This window comes from Lissotriton vulgaris, chromosome 6, assembly GCF_964263255.1.
Source record: "Lissotriton vulgaris chromosome 6, aLisVul1.2, whole genome shotgun sequence".
NCBI lineage: Eukaryota > Metazoa > Chordata > Amphibia > Caudata > Salamandridae > Lissotriton > Lissotriton vulgaris.
The window spans coordinates 433,264,632-433,282,772 of record NC_141694.1 but is presented as its reverse complement, the minus strand read 5'-3'; the positions used below and the strand labels follow the sequence as shown (position 1 = coordinate 433,282,772).

The window sequence follows — 18,141 nt, the reverse complement described above, 5'->3', positions numbered from 1 at the left end:
TGAAATTAAATACCGAGACCTGGATTTGTGGCATCCCAACTTTCAAACAAGAATGCACCAGTTAAGTGGATACCTTGATAGAATATTGGAAACAGAAATATCGTGTGGACATAATATCGTGACAAAAATATTGAGGACCAAAATATTGAGAAGGTAGGAGGAAATAAGTATGTATAGATTTACTATTCTTAACTCCACATCTATGTACCGTGAAGATATACATATCGGCAAGGTACATATATGTGACGTTATATATAGTAAAACTTGGCTAGCCGATAGAAATTTACTGTCATGTTATTTTGTCCTCGCTATTCTTGGCACTGTATTTTTCCCCATGATATTTCTGTTTCCAATATTCTGGTTAAACACCATTAAAGCTTCATCCTGGAAAGCTTGTGCAATTCTTCGTTTTTTTCCTGTCTTGGAGAAATCTTCATCCTATTGAATGCGCTGGCACCACCTTCACATATAAATTACTTGGTTGATGATCCATGGTTACCAAAGTCTTTGTCAAATAAAATGTGTTACAAGCTCCCCTTTGATTAAAAACACTGCACTTATTAATCACAACATACCTATAGATAAGCATTATTTTATCATGTTGAGTCCTTTGACCAGAGTTGCTTTGATCGCAGAGATATCATGCAGACATTGTTGACCCAACCAACTGCACAGTGTTGCAGTGTTAAACTGCTGCAGTGAAGCTGCCTGGACCCTGAGATAGAGCTGAATATCTAAGCAAGTGCATAACTTACCCTTCATTAGGACCTTAATATCAGACCTCCTGCCAAAGGGCTATCAGCAAGGAAAAGAGTCAGTGTGGTGCTAAAGGTAGACTGAAGCATTGCTACTTACATCACTGAGCACTTACATCACTGAGCACTATCAAGCATATCATCAAAATTCAAATTCATACATCTTCCTTATCATATTTTTTAACACAATTTGTAGTTTTCACCAAACAGAATATAATCATCTCAGGACAAGAACACCAACAGTGATCTTAGAGTAACAGTCTCTAACACAACTGACTGAACCTCAGGGAGAGTATCCAAGAAAAGTTCTGCTGGGCTGAGACCAATAGACCATCCACATAGACATTGGCAGAATATTCATACATGAAATAAATAAAAGTTGTCTGCAGCATAAATTATGTCTTTGAGTGTTCATAAGTGTGTACTTTCAGCGTAGTGTTATATATATATATATATATATATATATATATATATATATATATATATATATATATATATATATATATATATATATATATATTTTGTAACACATTTTATTATTTCAAAGGTCATGTACAGTGAAGATCTCCTTACCCCATGATACATCTGTCATATTAGACATTACAATTATTGTCATTGAAGTGCAGTTTATACATTATCATAATCATGGTTATGCAAAATAATACAACATAAACATATTGAATGCCTCCCTGTTTCACTATTCCACTACTACGTTTCAGATGCCACCACATCACCCACCCCACCTAATAAATGACATAACTACGTAATTGCTCCTTCACCCAAGAGGCCCGCATAACAACCTTGACACAGATAGTCTGCCCATCTTTTCCGGATCTTGGGGTGTTTTTGCGGACATTCCCTGGCTTTGAATATTGGGATCTCCAATCATATACAGATATACTTGATGTTAGTCATAATCAGGGCCACTGGTGCTATGCAGCAAGTAAAGACCAAATTATGTGGCAGGGGGCACTACATTATGTGGCAAGAAAAATGCAAATAATTCTGCATAATGCAGCACATTGTTTGATAGTATCAGTTCATTATTTTGTTATTTTTACACATTAACAAGGTCTTGGCAAAGGTGTCACTTTATTTGTACTAATATAACACCCAAATACAGCAATATGCAACTAAAAGGTGAACGGTCAACCTTTGGGAAATGCCTTCTGCTGACCACCAACAAGCGTTGCCACATTTTTAGTTTTAAGTAACTTTTGATCCATTAGAGCTAGAAAGATTTTTTTTTAAATGCAAAAATACGCTGTGTCCTCAGGAACACATAATTCCAGTAGCCCTCGTCCTAACCTATGAGCTGTACTGTAGTATATTATTGGAAGTTGTATATCCGAATGATCCCTGGTAGAGTCCAGCGAAGTTTAAAAATGTACATGCTAATAGCAACGAAGATGAGGGTGGAATAAAAGCAGAATGTGATGGGAGAGAGAAAGGGAATGTGTGACTGCATGTAGAAAAAGGGAAAGTGTATGTTTCAGCTGTGAGCCTATAAGATATTGATGTGCATTTCTTTTTTAAAATTTTAGATGTCCAGAGAAGAAATGGAAGTCAAACAAGAACAAATATCAGAGGCATTACAGTCCACACAGATGTTCTTGGCAAAACATAGAGATAAGTAAGTAGATGCCTTTGCCATACCTATTAAACTGAATAGAATTTGTTATTATCATATAAGTAAAGCCTACTTCTATCATTAAGAAAATATCACTTTAGAGACAGGTACGTTACTCAAGTTAGCCAAAGGGGGAATTTAAGAGGCTATTATCACCCTAAATTAACTCCTTGCATAAATACCTGTGCCATGGTGGAAAAAGACCAAATGTTCCCAGGCGAATGCTGCATACTTGGATCTAGTGAAAAGTTAGGAACAGGGTATCAGGGAGACCACGTGCCAGCCACACTGCCAAGAGCAAGTGTGACAGAACTCTAGAATAAAACGAGATGTGAGCTGGAAAACATTAAACAGGCAGACCTTTTAGAACCCGATACACCAACATAGACAGAAATGCATAAGGCAAAAATTCCCATTTAAAACAAATGAAAAAGGACTGCAAGCCAGAGTCAGGCATAGCAAGGATGTAGCGGGCCGTGGGTTACAAGAGAACATGTAAAACATAGTAGAACCATGACTTTGTAAACGGAACTGCTCACACCCTGTTAAGTAGGGTGAGTAATTGTAATAATGATATTCAAGTACTGATGCGTGCAATTTAGATTTTGCCTTCCAGAACATCAGAGGGCAACCGAATTGCTTAAATCAGGGAAATATTTTAAGACTCTTGAAAGCCCATGCAGTCCTTAAATACAGAGAGTCCAGGGGTTTAGAATCAGTGAGATTAAAACAATTCGAGCAATGTTCCACTAGTGAGGCTACGATTACGACCTTGGTGTCTGCACATTTGGTCAATCTATTTCACTGTTTTGTCATGTCTATATAGTTTGCAGGATTTCGTATTTAAGTGCATTAGCGAAAGATATCCTACCATCTTGTTAGGAGAGTCACCAGTTCCTACTATAGTTTTCTGGATGCTCACTCTTTAGAGATGCCTGAGCGGCAGGTGGAGCAGCCAACCTTCATCGTGCCTCTAAAAATTTCACCATGATGACAAGGGGCACATAAAAGTGTATCTGTAACAGCCCAAACTCTTGAGGTACGAGTCAAGATTGATCATATCTCTTGCAGGCTCTCAATGCTAAGGATCAAATAGATGCATTAAAAAAGTAGTCTTGCCAGTAGTCAATCCTTGGTAAAGGCCTACAGAATAAGGCACTATAACGAAAAAGTATCCCACCAAGCTTTGAGTTTTTTTTGCCTATATCAAACCGGACACGGTGTGGGGGGATGATTGGTCAACCCGTGTGGGTATGCTAGCTCCGCATGACTTGGACGGGGAAAGAAAGGTTCCTTCGACCACTGGTTACCAAAATCCGGTCATACATTAAAGACACTAAACGTCTTCTGAACCTCCTTGACGACAAGGAAATGGACCCTAACAGTGAGACCCTGATATGCCTAGATGTAGAAGTACGCTACACGAGCATTTCCCTAGAAGAGAGCCTACGCATCATAAATGGACTCCTACAGAACAAAGACTGGCCCTGGAAAGACCTGATCGGCTGGATTATGACATTAACTCATATTGCCTTAACAGAAAACTTCTTCCAGTTTGAAGACCAGCTTTACCTACAACAACACAGGACTTCCATGGGCAGCACTTTTGCCCCGAGTATAGTTTTTCTCTACATGAGCTGGTTTGAAGAAGAGCATATTTGGAACAACAATCCCTACCATAATGAAATCCGGTTATGACAATGATACATCGACGACATTCTGATAATCTGGCATTGTACCAACTATACCATCGAAGCTTACAGAGAATGGCTCGACCAACTCAACCCATACCAACGCTTCACCATGACTAGCAACATAGCGAAAACTTCTTTCCTTGACATAAGCTTCTTACCAAAAGGTGGAAAACGGGCAAGCACCCACTATACAAAGCCAACTGACCGTAATATCTTATTACATTTCAACAGCCCACCTGCGGTCACTAAGAGAAAATCCCCCTATAGGACAGTTGCTCTGTATTAGGAGAAACTGTTCAGCCCTACGAGACTTCAACGAGGAATCAAAGAAGCTCACAGAGAATCTCGAAGAAATACCCCTCAAAAATTATTCAAAAAGCACAGAAAAGAGCACGGAATACCCCACGAGCAGCATTGCTTGACACAAATAAAAAGCCTGAGACTGACTCACTGATATGTGTTACAACATATAATTCCTGTTCCAAAGCAGTCAAGAGAATAATTTTTATAAAACTGGAGGATTCTTACATCGAATAAACTTACCTGCAAACCTCCACTTTTTTCGTTACGAAAAAACAAAAGCCTCAGGCACATGTTGGTTCATAGTTACGCAAGAAAACCTCAACTGTATCATGGGACATTACCCCTGTGGCTCGTGTATGGCATGTGCATTTACCAGACAATCCAAATACATCAACCATCCACAAAATACAAATTGTAACAGCAATAACGTGATATATACTTTCACATGCCCCTGTAACCTTCGATATATAGGGATGACTACTAGAAAAATCAAAATTAGGATTAACAAACACCAAAGCACTATAAGGTGCAAGAGATCCTCCACAAAATTGACTACATACTATCTGGAAAAAGGACACACCGACATGGATGTAAATTGGACAATAATAGAAAGAATAGATAATACCTGGGCCTTGCCAAGGAAACTACTGACTATGGAACAACAATGGGTGTACAAACTAAAGACCCATACATTGGGATTGAATGATGAAATCCCATGGGGACAGTTGAGATACTAACCGGTAAGAACCCCGGGACACATATACCAAGTTCAATACATGTGCAATCGGGTAATAGACCTTAGAAGCCCTATAGGATGTATTCCACCTATGTCCAAGTTTGTCCACATGCCTTTACTTTACCACGCCATCCAGCCCCCCAACTTAATAACTGAAATTAGTCTAATCTAATACAAAACATCTATGCAGTGCACAATATATATAGGATCAGATAGGCACAGAATTGTCTAGCACACCTATATGATGCATTTCACTAATGACAATAATCTATACGTGACTCTACCACCCCGCATCCTCTAGTCCCGAGTGTCAACCTTCCACCAAAGAACATTAGTCTCCGACTATACCCAAATGATGGGTCCGATTAATAACTATAGTACTCTTGTGACTTTATTTACTCACACCATATAGTACTTTTACATACCATTCTGCCATTTTATCACACATTAAAAATCCAATAGGGAGTTGCGTAACTGTGGACCCTTGATTTGGCACCCAGCTGTCCTTACCCGCCCTACTATCACAGCTAATGATCTGCCCCGTATTCTCGAAACTAAAAAACATTTTTTCTGGTGTTAAATAAAGTTGTGCTATACAATATACTCCAGGTGCAGCCCAACGCCATGTAAAACGTAGGCCTACACCGCCCACCGATCACGTGGTGCGGGACAGACCTGCAGCTACAGACCAATGTGGCTACAAAAACACTGATGCCTCCCGACTCTTTCGCGTCAAAAGCCGGGAGACATGGAGGACAGCTTAGGTTGTTTGCCGGGGCTGTTCCCTTGACGAAGTAAGTGACCTGGCCGGTCTTTACCGGTCCGTTTACAGCCGCTTGCAACCCACGAGGTAAGAGCCCATATGCACTCAAACTCAAAGTTTTGCCGCTTCTATCCTTTCTTCAAACATCTGTATCAATAGTGTTTGACTATAGGTAGCTCCACCCTCGCTCCAGAGGTAACTGAACACTCAAGTAATTTGGGTCAGTATTGTGGCATGCACCACCCAGCGCTATTACCATAAGTTTTTAAAGCCACCATGGTGTTTGCTTTAGTATGGGAAGTATGTTTACTTCCTTACCTTATACATAATGCTTAAGAATCTATTATTGAAATTACTGGAGCAATTAATATATTGCCCCACACCAAATGTCCCACAATATTCATGTGGCTGTATGACTGAACAAACAGAGTCGTGTTAAGAACTCTAGGCCTCATAAAAGTAATCTGAGACAAAATCCTAACTTTACGACTTTCGGGATTCACAAAAGTTATTTTGGAGTAGTAAAGTTAGGATTCCTAACTTTACAGTAGCGCCTCCTGTAGGGAGTGCTGTGGAGCAGTGGGGCCGGGAAGGAGCAGGCTGGGGGTACTAAACTACAGCATACGCCCGAACAGAGGTAAGTAAACAAAATAAATAAATAAAAAAATGTCATTGCTCGCGCTGCCAAATGCAATGCAGCGCGCGCAACGAAATTAATTTTATTTATTTGTTTACTTACCTCTGTTAGGCCGTATGCCATAGTTTACCAGCCCCACCCTGCTCCTTCCCCGCCTCACCGCCGGCAGCACTCCCTACAGGAGCCGCTACTGTAACTTTACTACTACTAAACTGAGACAAAATCCTAAATTTACGACTTTCGATATTCACAAAAGTTATTTAGGAATGGTAAAGTTAGGATTTCTAACTTTACTACTCCTAAACTGAGACAAAATCCTAACTTTATGGCTTTCGGTATTCACAAAAGGCATTTAGGAGTAGTAAAATTAGGAATCCTACATTTTTACAAAGTTACTGCTTGTTATTAAAAATCTGAATTCACTATTAAGTCAGATTATTAAAACACTACGGGCCTGATTCACAAAGGTAAACTTACACTTTTGTTGAAGTGTACACTTGCCTTAGAAACTTTACAACTTTTAGTATTCACAAACTATGGGCCTATTAAGCTATTAATCTAAGGAATAGCGATTCCTTAATAGCGATTCTCGCTATTCCTTATGCATGTAGGTTTCGCTAAAATATTTGCGATTCCTACATATCCCTTAATTGCGAATCACAAATTGCAATTCGCAATTAAGGAATGCTGTCCCATTAATTCCTGTGGGCCTAGAGGCCCATAGGAATGAATGGGACAGAATTCGCAATTTGCAATTACCAAACAGGTAATTGCAAATTGCGCATGCAATCTCAGGGGTGCAAAGGGGCCAAAAGGCCAGCCTGATGCCCTCCCAACAAAGGTAAGTATGCACATGTGGTGCACACACATCCCATAAGGACATGCGTATGCACCACATTGCACTTTGAAAAATAGATTTGTTTGCATTTTTCAGGGGAATCGCAACTTGCCATCAACTTTAAGTTGATGGTAATTTGCAATTTCAATTTGCGAAAATGCAATTTGTGAATGCATCGCAATTAGGGAACCACAATTTGTGATTCCCTAACTGCATTCGCAAAATAGGTTATCGTAAGAATTGCGATTACCTGTTTTGGCAATGCCTATGGGCTTGATGCATCGAAAATAGCATTTTACCGGTCACAAACAGGCTGATTCTGTGAATCAGCCCGTTTGTGACTGGTAAAATGCTTGATGCATGTGCCCCTATGAGTGTAATTTTACTACTAGTAAAATTAGTAGTGATAATATTACACTCACAATTTGTGAATACCAACACAGTAGTAAACTTACTGCAAAGTGTAAGTTTATCTTTATAAATCAGGGCCTTTGAGCCTGATTCGCAAAGGCAAGCAACTGTGCCTAAATCAAAGTCATGGTCTACAAAAATGTCCAGGAAGTGCTTGCAAAGTCCTAGGTTGTCGTCCCTTTCCAAGTCCTTGGGTCTCTCGGGTAGGTCGAGGCACAAGAAAAAGAATAAGTCGAAGAGATCTTCACTTCTCTTCACCCATCCGCCGAGGAGATGAGGGAGGAGAGTCAACATTTAAGGCCTGGCTCCTCAGTAGAGCTTGCGCCTGGGCTGACTCCATGGCTCCTTAACTTTCTGGGAGCCAGAGCAACCCTGCCCAACTAAAAGAGTTCTATCAGGCCATGCGCCTCATATTTTGGTGGTCCAACCCCTCTGACCAACCTTTGGGCCCTGCGCAGGGGGAGGGCACCTCATCTGGTTCTGCGCTGGTGGCACTGGCTCCAGTGGACCCCCATGGGTCTAATCCTGGATGAGGACCAGTGACGGTCATACTAACTCGACCTTCCCCGATGCAGATCCAGTTGCTGATGCTCCCGGCCCCCCGGCTCCACCATCCCCATTGTGATCTTCAACTCTGATATAGTGCCGATGGGCGACGCCGGACGCCACCTCTAGCTGTGACAGGAGCCTTACCCCTATTCCCTTGGATTAGAGTGTGGGTAAGAATGGATGGGCCGTTGGACCCTGGAGAATACCAGCAATATGAGGAGGACCCTAGCATGGACTAGTGAGAGGAACTGGATGAAGCCAGTAGACTGGATGCTTCCCCAGATACTGGTATACTTTCTCCCCCTACCATAGCTATGGAGGAAGGAGCCATATATTCAATGGTGGTGCAGAGGGCGGCTGAGATCCTCAACCTTCAGTTGCCCTCGGTGGCAGTCAAGACTGACATCTTGACAAAGGTGCTGCAACCTTAAAGTCTCCACATATGAATCGCTACTCCTGTTTGGGGACTTGGTCCAAACCCAACACAGGGGCTCCTGTGAATAGGATGGTTGCCCGCCGCCGCCGCCGCCTCGCTCCTGGGACCCAAAATTCCTCACCCAACACCCTACCCTGGAGTGCTTATTGATCCAAGCCTCAACATCCCATGGTAGATTTTCTACTGCTACCCTGGATAGGGAATCCAAGAGGCTTGTGAACACAGCATGCCTATTACTCCCACACTCTGTGGACACAGTTGTGCAAGTGCTGCCGTAGGTCCCCGGGGAGGCCCGGGCTGAACTCTGTCACGCTGTTGCAAATGGGAGAGATGCTGCAAAGTTCCTTGTTGTGGACTTGACTTGACACAACCGACTCACTGCACAGAGTGGTTTCTTCGATGGTGGCCTCGAAGTGCCACACCTGGTTGAAGATGACTGACTTTTTGAGGGATGCCCAGGCTTCTCTTATAGACATGCCCTTCGATTGCACCCGTCTCTTCTGAGACAAGGTGGATTTGGCGCTCCAGCGCTTAAAGGACAGTCGAGCTATGGCCAAGTCCATTGGCTTTTCTATGGCCTCCTGTAATCCCCAATCTGTTTTTCGCTCCTTTTGTGGCTTCGGAAGGGGCTTCCCACTGTGTCAGCTCCCTCCTAGCAACCGAGCTGTGCCTGCTCCCCAGCCTCTGCATGGCCAAGAGTGGGGTATCCACACACCTTGTGGGTCAGGGAGCCAATGGTCTGGTCACTCCATGCCTTCACCCCCCCACCCCCCACGGCAGCTGCAACTTCCAAACCCTCCTAATCTGCCCCATCATGGACATCCCACTGGCGGCAGGATCCGCCATCGCCTGCCCCAATGCTAGTTCACAACACTGGGCAGGTAGGTTCTACAGATTGTCCTAAGGGGCTACTCTCTCCCCTTCAAGAGACTACCCCTCCATCCATGCCTCCATCTCACAACCGGCTGCTGGAGGATCATCTGTCCCTTCCCCGCAGGAAGTCATGGCTCTCTTGGCCAAGGGAGCGATAGAGAGGATTCCAGGGCCAGACGTAGGATGCGGTTGCTATTCCCACAATTTTCTGGTCCCCAAAAAGGCAGAGGTCTTTGCCCTATACTGGACCTGCGAGCCCTCAACTTCTTCCTCAAGAAGAAGAAATTCAAAATGCTCACCTTGGCCCAGGTCTTGCCTGCCCTGGACCCTGAAGACTGGAAGGTAACGTTGAACTTGCAGTACGCCTCCTTCTTCATTCCCATCCTGCCTGCTAATCAGCAATACCTGCAGTTTATGGTTGACCACGAGCATTTTCAGTTTACTGTACCCCCCCTTTGACCTTACCAGTGTCCCTCCGGTGTTCACCATGGTGATGGTGGTGGTTGCAGCTCAGCTGAGGAGATCAGGGGTGTCAGTCTTCCCCTATCTCGTCGACTGGCTGCTGAAGGTGGGTTTGCCCCATGCTGTTGTCTCCCAAATCCAGACTATAGCAAATCTCATGAAGTCGCTGGAGTTTACTTTCAACATGTCGAAGTCACACCTTACTCCCTCTCGGAGGCTCCCTTTCACATGTCCAATATAATATGCTGGCTCTGCAGTGGGAGTTTAAGTTTCAGTTAGCACAGCATCAGGGGAACCTCTCTGTCATGGTCTAGATCTTGGAGAGAACTGCGCATGATCTGCAGTGGTGGCTAACAAACTGCGATTGGGTCAGAGGCAGACCCCTCTCCCTTCCTCAACCAGATCTCACAGTAGTGACAGATGCGTCACTCCTGGACTGGGGCAGCCATCTGGGAGAGGTGAGGATGAGAGGATTGCGGTCTCCAGCGGAATACGAACTCCACATCATCCTGCTGGAGCTCCATTCGATCCGACTGGCCCTAAAAGCCTTTCTACCCTCCATCAAGTAAAGGATAGTGCAGGTGTTCACTGACAACACCACATGCATGTTGTACTGTGGAGAAGTGTGGCTCAATGGTTAGAGCAGGCAGACCTCGATGCAGAGCTCTGGCCAGGGACCAGGGTTCGATTCCTGCCCCGGCGGGTCTCGGGCTCATTAATTCCCCTGACTGGATATTCTCGCCTCAGTGCCTATTCTGATCATGGATCCCACGCTGCAACTCTGGGCAGTAGCTTGCTTAGTCTCCACAACGGCCCCCACAACGCGAGGGATGCCTGGTCTGCACCATGGGGGCGCCCAGGAGTGGACACTTCACAGGGAAAGCCAGGAAGGGTTCCCTTGCGGTATTCGTACAAGCGCCGGGAAACCCACTGCGGGTAGCTGTGTGCTATACAAGTACAAAAACATTTACATTTACTGTAACAACCAGGGCTGTGTGGGGTCATGTACCCTCTGTCAAGTGGCCCTGCGTCTCTGGGCATGGCTGGAAGAGCAGGGCATATCCCTGGTGGTTCCCTGAATGCCAGCCAGGACAAACTCAGCCTCTGATGCCTAGCAGATCATGAATGGCATCTCCGTTCGGAGGTGGGGCAATGCTTCAGTGGAGAGAGCCTTGGTTAGATCTGTTCGCATCCATCGTGGATTGTCAGCGGTTCTGCATGCTGGAGTTTCAAAGGCAGCTCTCACAGGGAGACACTTTTCATTTTGAGTAGAGCTCAGGTCTCCTGTACTCCTTCCTGCCCATACCACTCCTGTCCAGACTTCCCAAGAGACCAGGAACGACTGGGCCCAAGTCATCCTTGTGGCTCCGGACTTGGCATGGAGAGTTTGGTATCCCAAGCTACTGAGCATGGCAATCTATCCTCCGACCAATCTGCCCATTTGGGAGAACCTATTGTCGCAGCAGCAGGGGAGGGTTCTCCACTCTAACCTGTCCAATCTCTGTCTTGCATGGAGATTGAGTGGCGACAGTTGACAGCTTTCGACCTTCCTCTCGAAGTATGTAATGCCATTTTAGCTGCCTGGCGTCCCTCCACAAAGACGGTATACGCCTGCTATTGGAAAACATTTGTGTGATGAAATGCAGAAAAACACATTGATTCCCTTTCTGCCCCCCTTTCTGAAGTTTTACTCTTCATTCTCTGTCTTGCCCAGCATGGCTCTGCTCTGGACACTCCTAAGCGCTTTCTAACTGTTCTTCTTGCCTTTTTGCGGCTCTGACCAACCCTCATTGTTCAAGTCCCCTATTGTACATAGGTTCCTAACAGGTCTTGTCCATCTAATCCCCTTCACAATTTATTATGCATCAGTGGGACCTTCATTTGGTTTGTACTTTTTTAATGTGTACTCCTTTCGAGGCTCTCCATAACTGTCCCCTCAGGCTTTTGGCAATTAAAATGGCGTTCCTTGTGGCAATTACATCTACCTGTAGAGTGAGTGAGCTGCATGTCTTATCATCTGAACTACCTTACCTCTTAGTCTATCCTGACAAACTGGTGCTTCGTACACATGCCTCCTTTCTACAGAAAGTGGTCACCCCATTTCATGTGTGCCAATCTATCACCCTGCCCACCTGTTATGTTCCTACACATTCCTCTAAAGAAGAGGAAAGACTCCACCGTCTCGACCCAAATAGAGCATTGTTGTTCTACCTGACCGCACACAAGGGTTTCAGGTAGACGACCAAGTCGTCCTGAGGTATTTTGGTTCAAAAAATAGTCAATCTGTGCAGAAGCAAACCATCTCTAGATGGGTCTTGCTCTGCATCAAAATCTGCTACGCACAGGTCATGAAGAACATCCTGAAGGCTTGCAAGCTCATCCCACCAGAGCTAAAGCTGCGACTACTGCATAAGCATGAGGAGTTCCAGTCGTGGACAACTACCAGGCAGCAACATGGACACGTTCACCGAACATTAGTGTCTGGACAGACAGGTCTGTAGAGATAGGCACTTTGCCCATTCGGTCCTGCAGGACTTCCTTGTGTGAAATTGGCCCGCAGACCCACCTCCTGCGAGGTATCGCTTGGGTATATATTCAACGGTAAGGAATCTGCAGCTAAAAGTCTATAAGATGAACAAGTTACTTACCTTTGGTAACGCCTTATCTGATAGAGACTACATGTAGGTGCAGATTCCTTACCCCCTGTGGGAGGGATGGGCGGAAATAGAAGCTAGGATGCTTTAATGTTCTGTCAATTGTGCTGTTTATTAAATGAATTAAGGATGGCTGTGGTGTCTTCTTAGGGCTTAGAGTCCTTGGGCTGGTGTACTCAGAGTCTTCTTCTTCTTGGTATGTTGGATCCTCTGGTGTCTGCCGACCCCCAGGACGCTCAAAGAGAAAGACAAGGAGGACGGTAAGTGTTCTGGCCACAGAACTCTTTAACTAAATCAAAAGAGGGAAAACTTTCACCACACCCGGTGCCGTGTCTAGGGTCTCAAGTTGAGGGAGGTTCACTCGACGTCTGAACTCCTAAGGTGACGACAACTGGTTGGCCAAAATTGGACTTGTGACCCTAGCTGCCTAGCGTGAGGGGACAATTGAGAAGTGCCGGGAGGTAGTGCTCAGGGAGATATTTAGGACAACATAGGGTAAATTACAACAATGGTGCTGTGAGCGCTATTAACAGTGCCCTGTTCAACGCTTCCTCCCTCCTCCCGAAAAACGTCCCTCCCACTTCCCGTTATGGCTCAGCTGCGCCCGGTGTGCGGAGTCACTCACCTTCCAAGCCGTAACTCTCCTGAGTTATGGCGGCGGTTGCGCCCTCCTGGGGGGGAGACGGGATCCACCAATCTTCGGACCACTCCTCCACGTCAGCGGCGTCTTCAGCGGGCTCCTCCGTTGTGGTGTCTCGTCTCTCCGACTTCTCGATCTATTCAGTTCCTCGTGGGTCTTCTCGGTATTCTCTTCCGGCTCCATTGACGTCACCCCGTGGTGCGTCCAGCCCGGCCTTTTCCTCCTGAAGCGCCTGCTCTGATTGGTTGTTGATGTAAGGTCCTTCCTCGACTTCCTGAAACAGAGACTCGGACCAAGAGTTACCCAGGTTTCCGATTGCCGGTCCTCTGTCCTAGGTGATCCCCTCTATGTTTGTGAGTATCGGCTCTATGTTCTCATTATTCCTAACAGGTTCCTTCTGACACCCACATACCCATCCTCACTGTTCGGCAAACGGATTTCTAGGGACTGTGTTGATCCCTTTCAGGGACCTAGTTTTCCACAAAAGTGATCAGTGTTCTTCGTGGCTCTGTGCTTCTAGCATGGAAAGTCATGAAAAGAAACTTGTTGGACTTGGCCCTTTTTGGCAGGTTCACCCCTAAACTTTTTGCCTTTTCTCTGACATGGTATTGGTGGTTTTAGCCCTCTAGGCACTTTAGCACTGTGGTCCAGTGTAAAGTGCGTGCGCTCTCTGTGTTACATTTGAAAGGTTGGCCTGCCCTCCCATAGGAATGCATTGGGGATTCCCTGTTCAGTGTGTGTCAGTGATAATTCTTGTTATGAGAGGAGCAGTGTGGTCAAGTCTGGTATGTATGAAATGGTGTGAATAAATGTTGTGCAATGGTGTGTGCAGATTTATTGTTGTTATTTTAGAAATGCCACTTTTAGAAGGTGGCATTTATGTGTGCTATGTGTCTGCCTGCCTGATGTTAATTGCATATCTGGCTTGTGAGTGACAGGAGCCATCTGGCTTGTGAGTGACAGGAGCTGGTAGGTGTGTGTGGACCCAGGAGTGGCAGGATGAGTCAGCGCTGGGCTGAATAGGACATCTGGGCTGTGAGTAGTGGGCGGGGTAATCCCCTGACTCTGAATAGGAGTCGTGTGTCTGATCACCTAGCCCCCACCTGACAAAGGGGAAGAGAAGCTTTCAAAACAAAGTGCTCCAATTCCACCCTGAATCAGTTGTATCTGGTTCCCCATACCCTGCACTTTAGACAAAGGAATTCTGGGTATAAATATAGGAGCTGAGACCCCATAAAAATTGTCTGTACTCTGATGCTGTTCCTGAAGGGGCATGCTGCTGCTGGGGCCCAGGGGGGCTGCCATGAGGGTTTGCCTCCCTGGGCCCTGCATTGCCCCCTGGATCTTTCATGGACTTTTGCTGCGGAGCTGTGGCTCCTAGCCCTGGAGAGCACTTTATTTCTTTACACTTCCGTTAGGAGGAATGCGTGGACTTTGCAGCGCTGAGCTGCACTTTATTGGGAGGGAATCCCCAGTGTAGGGATTCCCCAGGCTCCGTGAGTGAGCGGGAGCCCGCCCGCTTATTTTTATATTTAAATCATGGGTGCCCACCCCACATGGCCGCTTTGTATTTATTTTTAGTTGCTGGAGCCCACCCTGCATTCTATCTTTTAAAAATCACCGCTGCGGCCCAGGTCGTGAAGCGAAAGTCAGGCATATCTGCCTGACCTTGGACGGAGACTGCCCCGGAAGGAGGAAGTCTAGCGAGGCTGCTGAGAGCAGCGCGGGGCTCCCGTGAGTAAGGGAAGCCCTGCATCAGTGCTGACCTTGTCGGTGCAGAAGTCCCGGGTCCCAGGAGGGGGCCCGGGTGAAGTAAAAAGAGAATCCAGGCGGGAGCCCACCCTGCGCTGGACAGTGCCCAGGATGAGGAGTCTTCCCCCTTGCCGAGAGCCTGGTGAGTAAGGGATGACTGGGGGGGGGTAAAATCGAGGCAGGGCCTATCCCTCGAGCGGACCCGCAGGAGAGCGGGCCGCTCCAACGTCGCCTGTGCCACCCCCTTCAGCGCTAGAGTCTGGGCTGTCCAGCAGTAGAGCCGGCTCCCCACTGATAAGGGCATTTCTTGGCATTGTTGTGGTGCTGGTTCATGCCCCACGCCTATTTCCTGAGTGGCCCGTCTGGCAGCCGGCCGCTCCAACGAGGAGGCAGTTGCCCCGCTTGACAGAGGGCAACTGCAACGTGCAGCATGCTTGTTTCCAGAGCCCCAGTGAGGCCCAGAGGGCACAGTTGTGCCAGGGCCTTTGTTTCTATTTACAGCAGCACCACACCAGCGCGGGCAGCTGCAACGTTTTGCGCACCTTTGTTCGGAGGGCACCTTCAATGCCCAGGCCTTCCTTTCATTCCCAGCTTCACCGCAATTAGTGCCAGCAGCAATGTTTAGGCTACGTTCTTTGGGGGCATTGTGTGAGATAGGAGTGAGATGCCCTCCTCTGTCCCCGTACTTTCACAGCTGTACAGCACTTAGTGACAGCTGCAACGTTTAGGTGCGCAATTGCGCACATGGACTCCGCTGCATTGGCAGCAGCCCTGACATTTTGGACACAAGGCATATGAGCCCCTTTGAGAAGGCCAGTTGGCCAGGAGGACTGTTAGGTTTGTAGGGCGCCAGGCCCTAATGTGATTTATGCCTCTACAATGGTTTTTAGGTCTCGCCTGTCGATGCGCATGCGCATCGAGCTTGCAAGACTATGGGGGCTTATCCACTCTTGAACCAACTTGCAAGGAATCGTGGCGATTCCTTGCAGTGCACGAGAAATTTAAGCTCAATGCTCATGCGCATTGAGCTTAAAAGCGCGTGCACATGCCCCCAGCCGCCTGCCTTGCCTACTCTCTCTCTCACACCCTCCCCCAGCTCCGCCCCCTCACTTCTTGATTGCACGGCCGCTAGGCCGTGCCTCCCCTACTCTCCTCCCCCCTCCTCCTCCTACTCTCCCCGTTTTACCTGTATCTGCTACCGCTTTTAAAACTTATGAGACGCGGCAACCTCTTAAAATGAGATCGCGTCATTGGTGATCTCATTATTAATGTGAATGAGCCCTCCTCAGCCGGTTACTGTTTCTTAATACCTGAACCGTTTCCCAGCATTCTATAAACTACTACGGGCAAAACATCCTCTTAGGATAAGGACGCACTGTGATGAATATATCTCTAGAGTTTAAGAATGGACTATGAAGGTAAAGCATGCCACTAGAGTTTAGGCGTGTTGTTAATCATGCAGTCCACCCCTTCCCTCACATGAGACAGTCTACCCGAGTACACTGTCCCATCCAGGTCTCCTTACCTAGTCGCCCGTATTGCGTTACATCCGACACGTCCTCTCTCCCATCAGCGGAATGAGGACGGACGGAGACTTGTGCTATTTATAGGGATATCTCATCTCACTAATTATTTAATGGGCATCTATTAACTAATTTACTTTTAACCTTTACCCAACCAATGTCGGGCGCCATTTTAGTAGTTTTTAACAATCAAATGCTTATGTTCCCCGCTTTACCGCTGCATCGCGTCTTTACGCGCCATTTTTGTAGTTTTATGGGTTTTTGTATCTTATTCAGTTCCGCGCATATCGTCATTTATTTACACTCAGTGAGGATTTAAAATCTCCCTCACTTATCCCATAATATATATTGCATTTATTCCCTTTTTTTTTCTTTCGGCGGTGTTTACTTAAAAAAGGGGCAAACTGCCGTCTAATCACGGAATGGCTATATCTCCGCGATCGCCATTTTGGTAGTTTTAAGTTATATTCCGGAACTCGCCGGGCCATAAATCTCCCTGCTCAATTCGTCTCTATTCGAGGCATTCCGCTATACATCTCGCTACCATTAATTGTTATTTGTGGCAGATGTGTTGTATATATATTATGCAAACATCTTACCCATATCGCTATTGCAGTAACTTTTTGGCCAAATTATATTTTGTACAGGCATAGGATTAACATAGGATTAACATTGGTAACATCTCTATTGTAACCAGTACACCAATTATTTCAAACCCTTCATACGTTATATGGGATACTCCATTGTTTCCACAATATAAACATTCTACATGCCTCTCCATGTGTATTTAGGGATAACTCCTAAGCACCCGTTGGAAGAGCTTAGAGTTCTGCTACGAGCGCACTGTTTCTCTCTCCTTCGTAGATAGAGAGAGCTGAAAATATGCAAGGCCCTCTCAGCGATGGTTACGGTTTACAACATTATCCTCTGTTTAATGGGAGCCAATGTAAAGGCTTCAAGTTTTACATAGTATTGTCTTTTGGGGCATACCAAAATAAGATAGGCCGCTGCATTTTGGACTAGTTGGAGTTTATTAAGAAGTCCTCTTGGTAGTCCAACTCACTCCCTCGCCCACCCTCACCCTCACACCCTCACTCATCCTCACCCCCTCATCCTCACACACCCTCACTCACCCTCACACCCTCACCCCCCTCACAACCCTCTCACCCTCACTCAGCCTCACACCCTCACCCTCACACACCCTCACCCTCACACACCCTCACCCTCACACCCTCACTCATCCTCACCCCTCATCCTCACTCACCCTCACACCCTCACAACCCTCTCACCCTCACTCAGCCTCACACCCTCACACACCCTCACACACCCTCACCCCCCTCACCCCCCTCACCCTCGCACCCTCTCACCATCACCCCCCCTCACCCTCACACACCCTTACCCTCATCCCCTCACACACCCTCAGTCACCCTCACACCCTCACCCTCACACCCTCTAACCCTCACCCTCACCCCTCACACACCCTCA

The 18,141-nt window shown here is 46.4% G+C and overlaps 1 protein-coding gene across 3 annotated transcripts in view; it reads left to right on the top strand.

Moving 5' to 3' along the window:
- Positions 1-18,141, top strand: part of DST (dystonin) — a 1,528,317-nt gene that overhangs the window by 941,497 nt on the left and 568,679 nt on the right. For all 3 annotated transcript variants that reach the window (XM_086926448.1, XM_086926449.1, XM_086926451.1), the window contains one exon: positions 2,300-2,388. In XM_086926448.1, the coding sequence (XP_086782574.1) occupies positions 2,300-2,388 (89 nt within the window). The remainder of the gene's footprint in view (positions 1-2,299; positions 2,389-18,141) is intronic.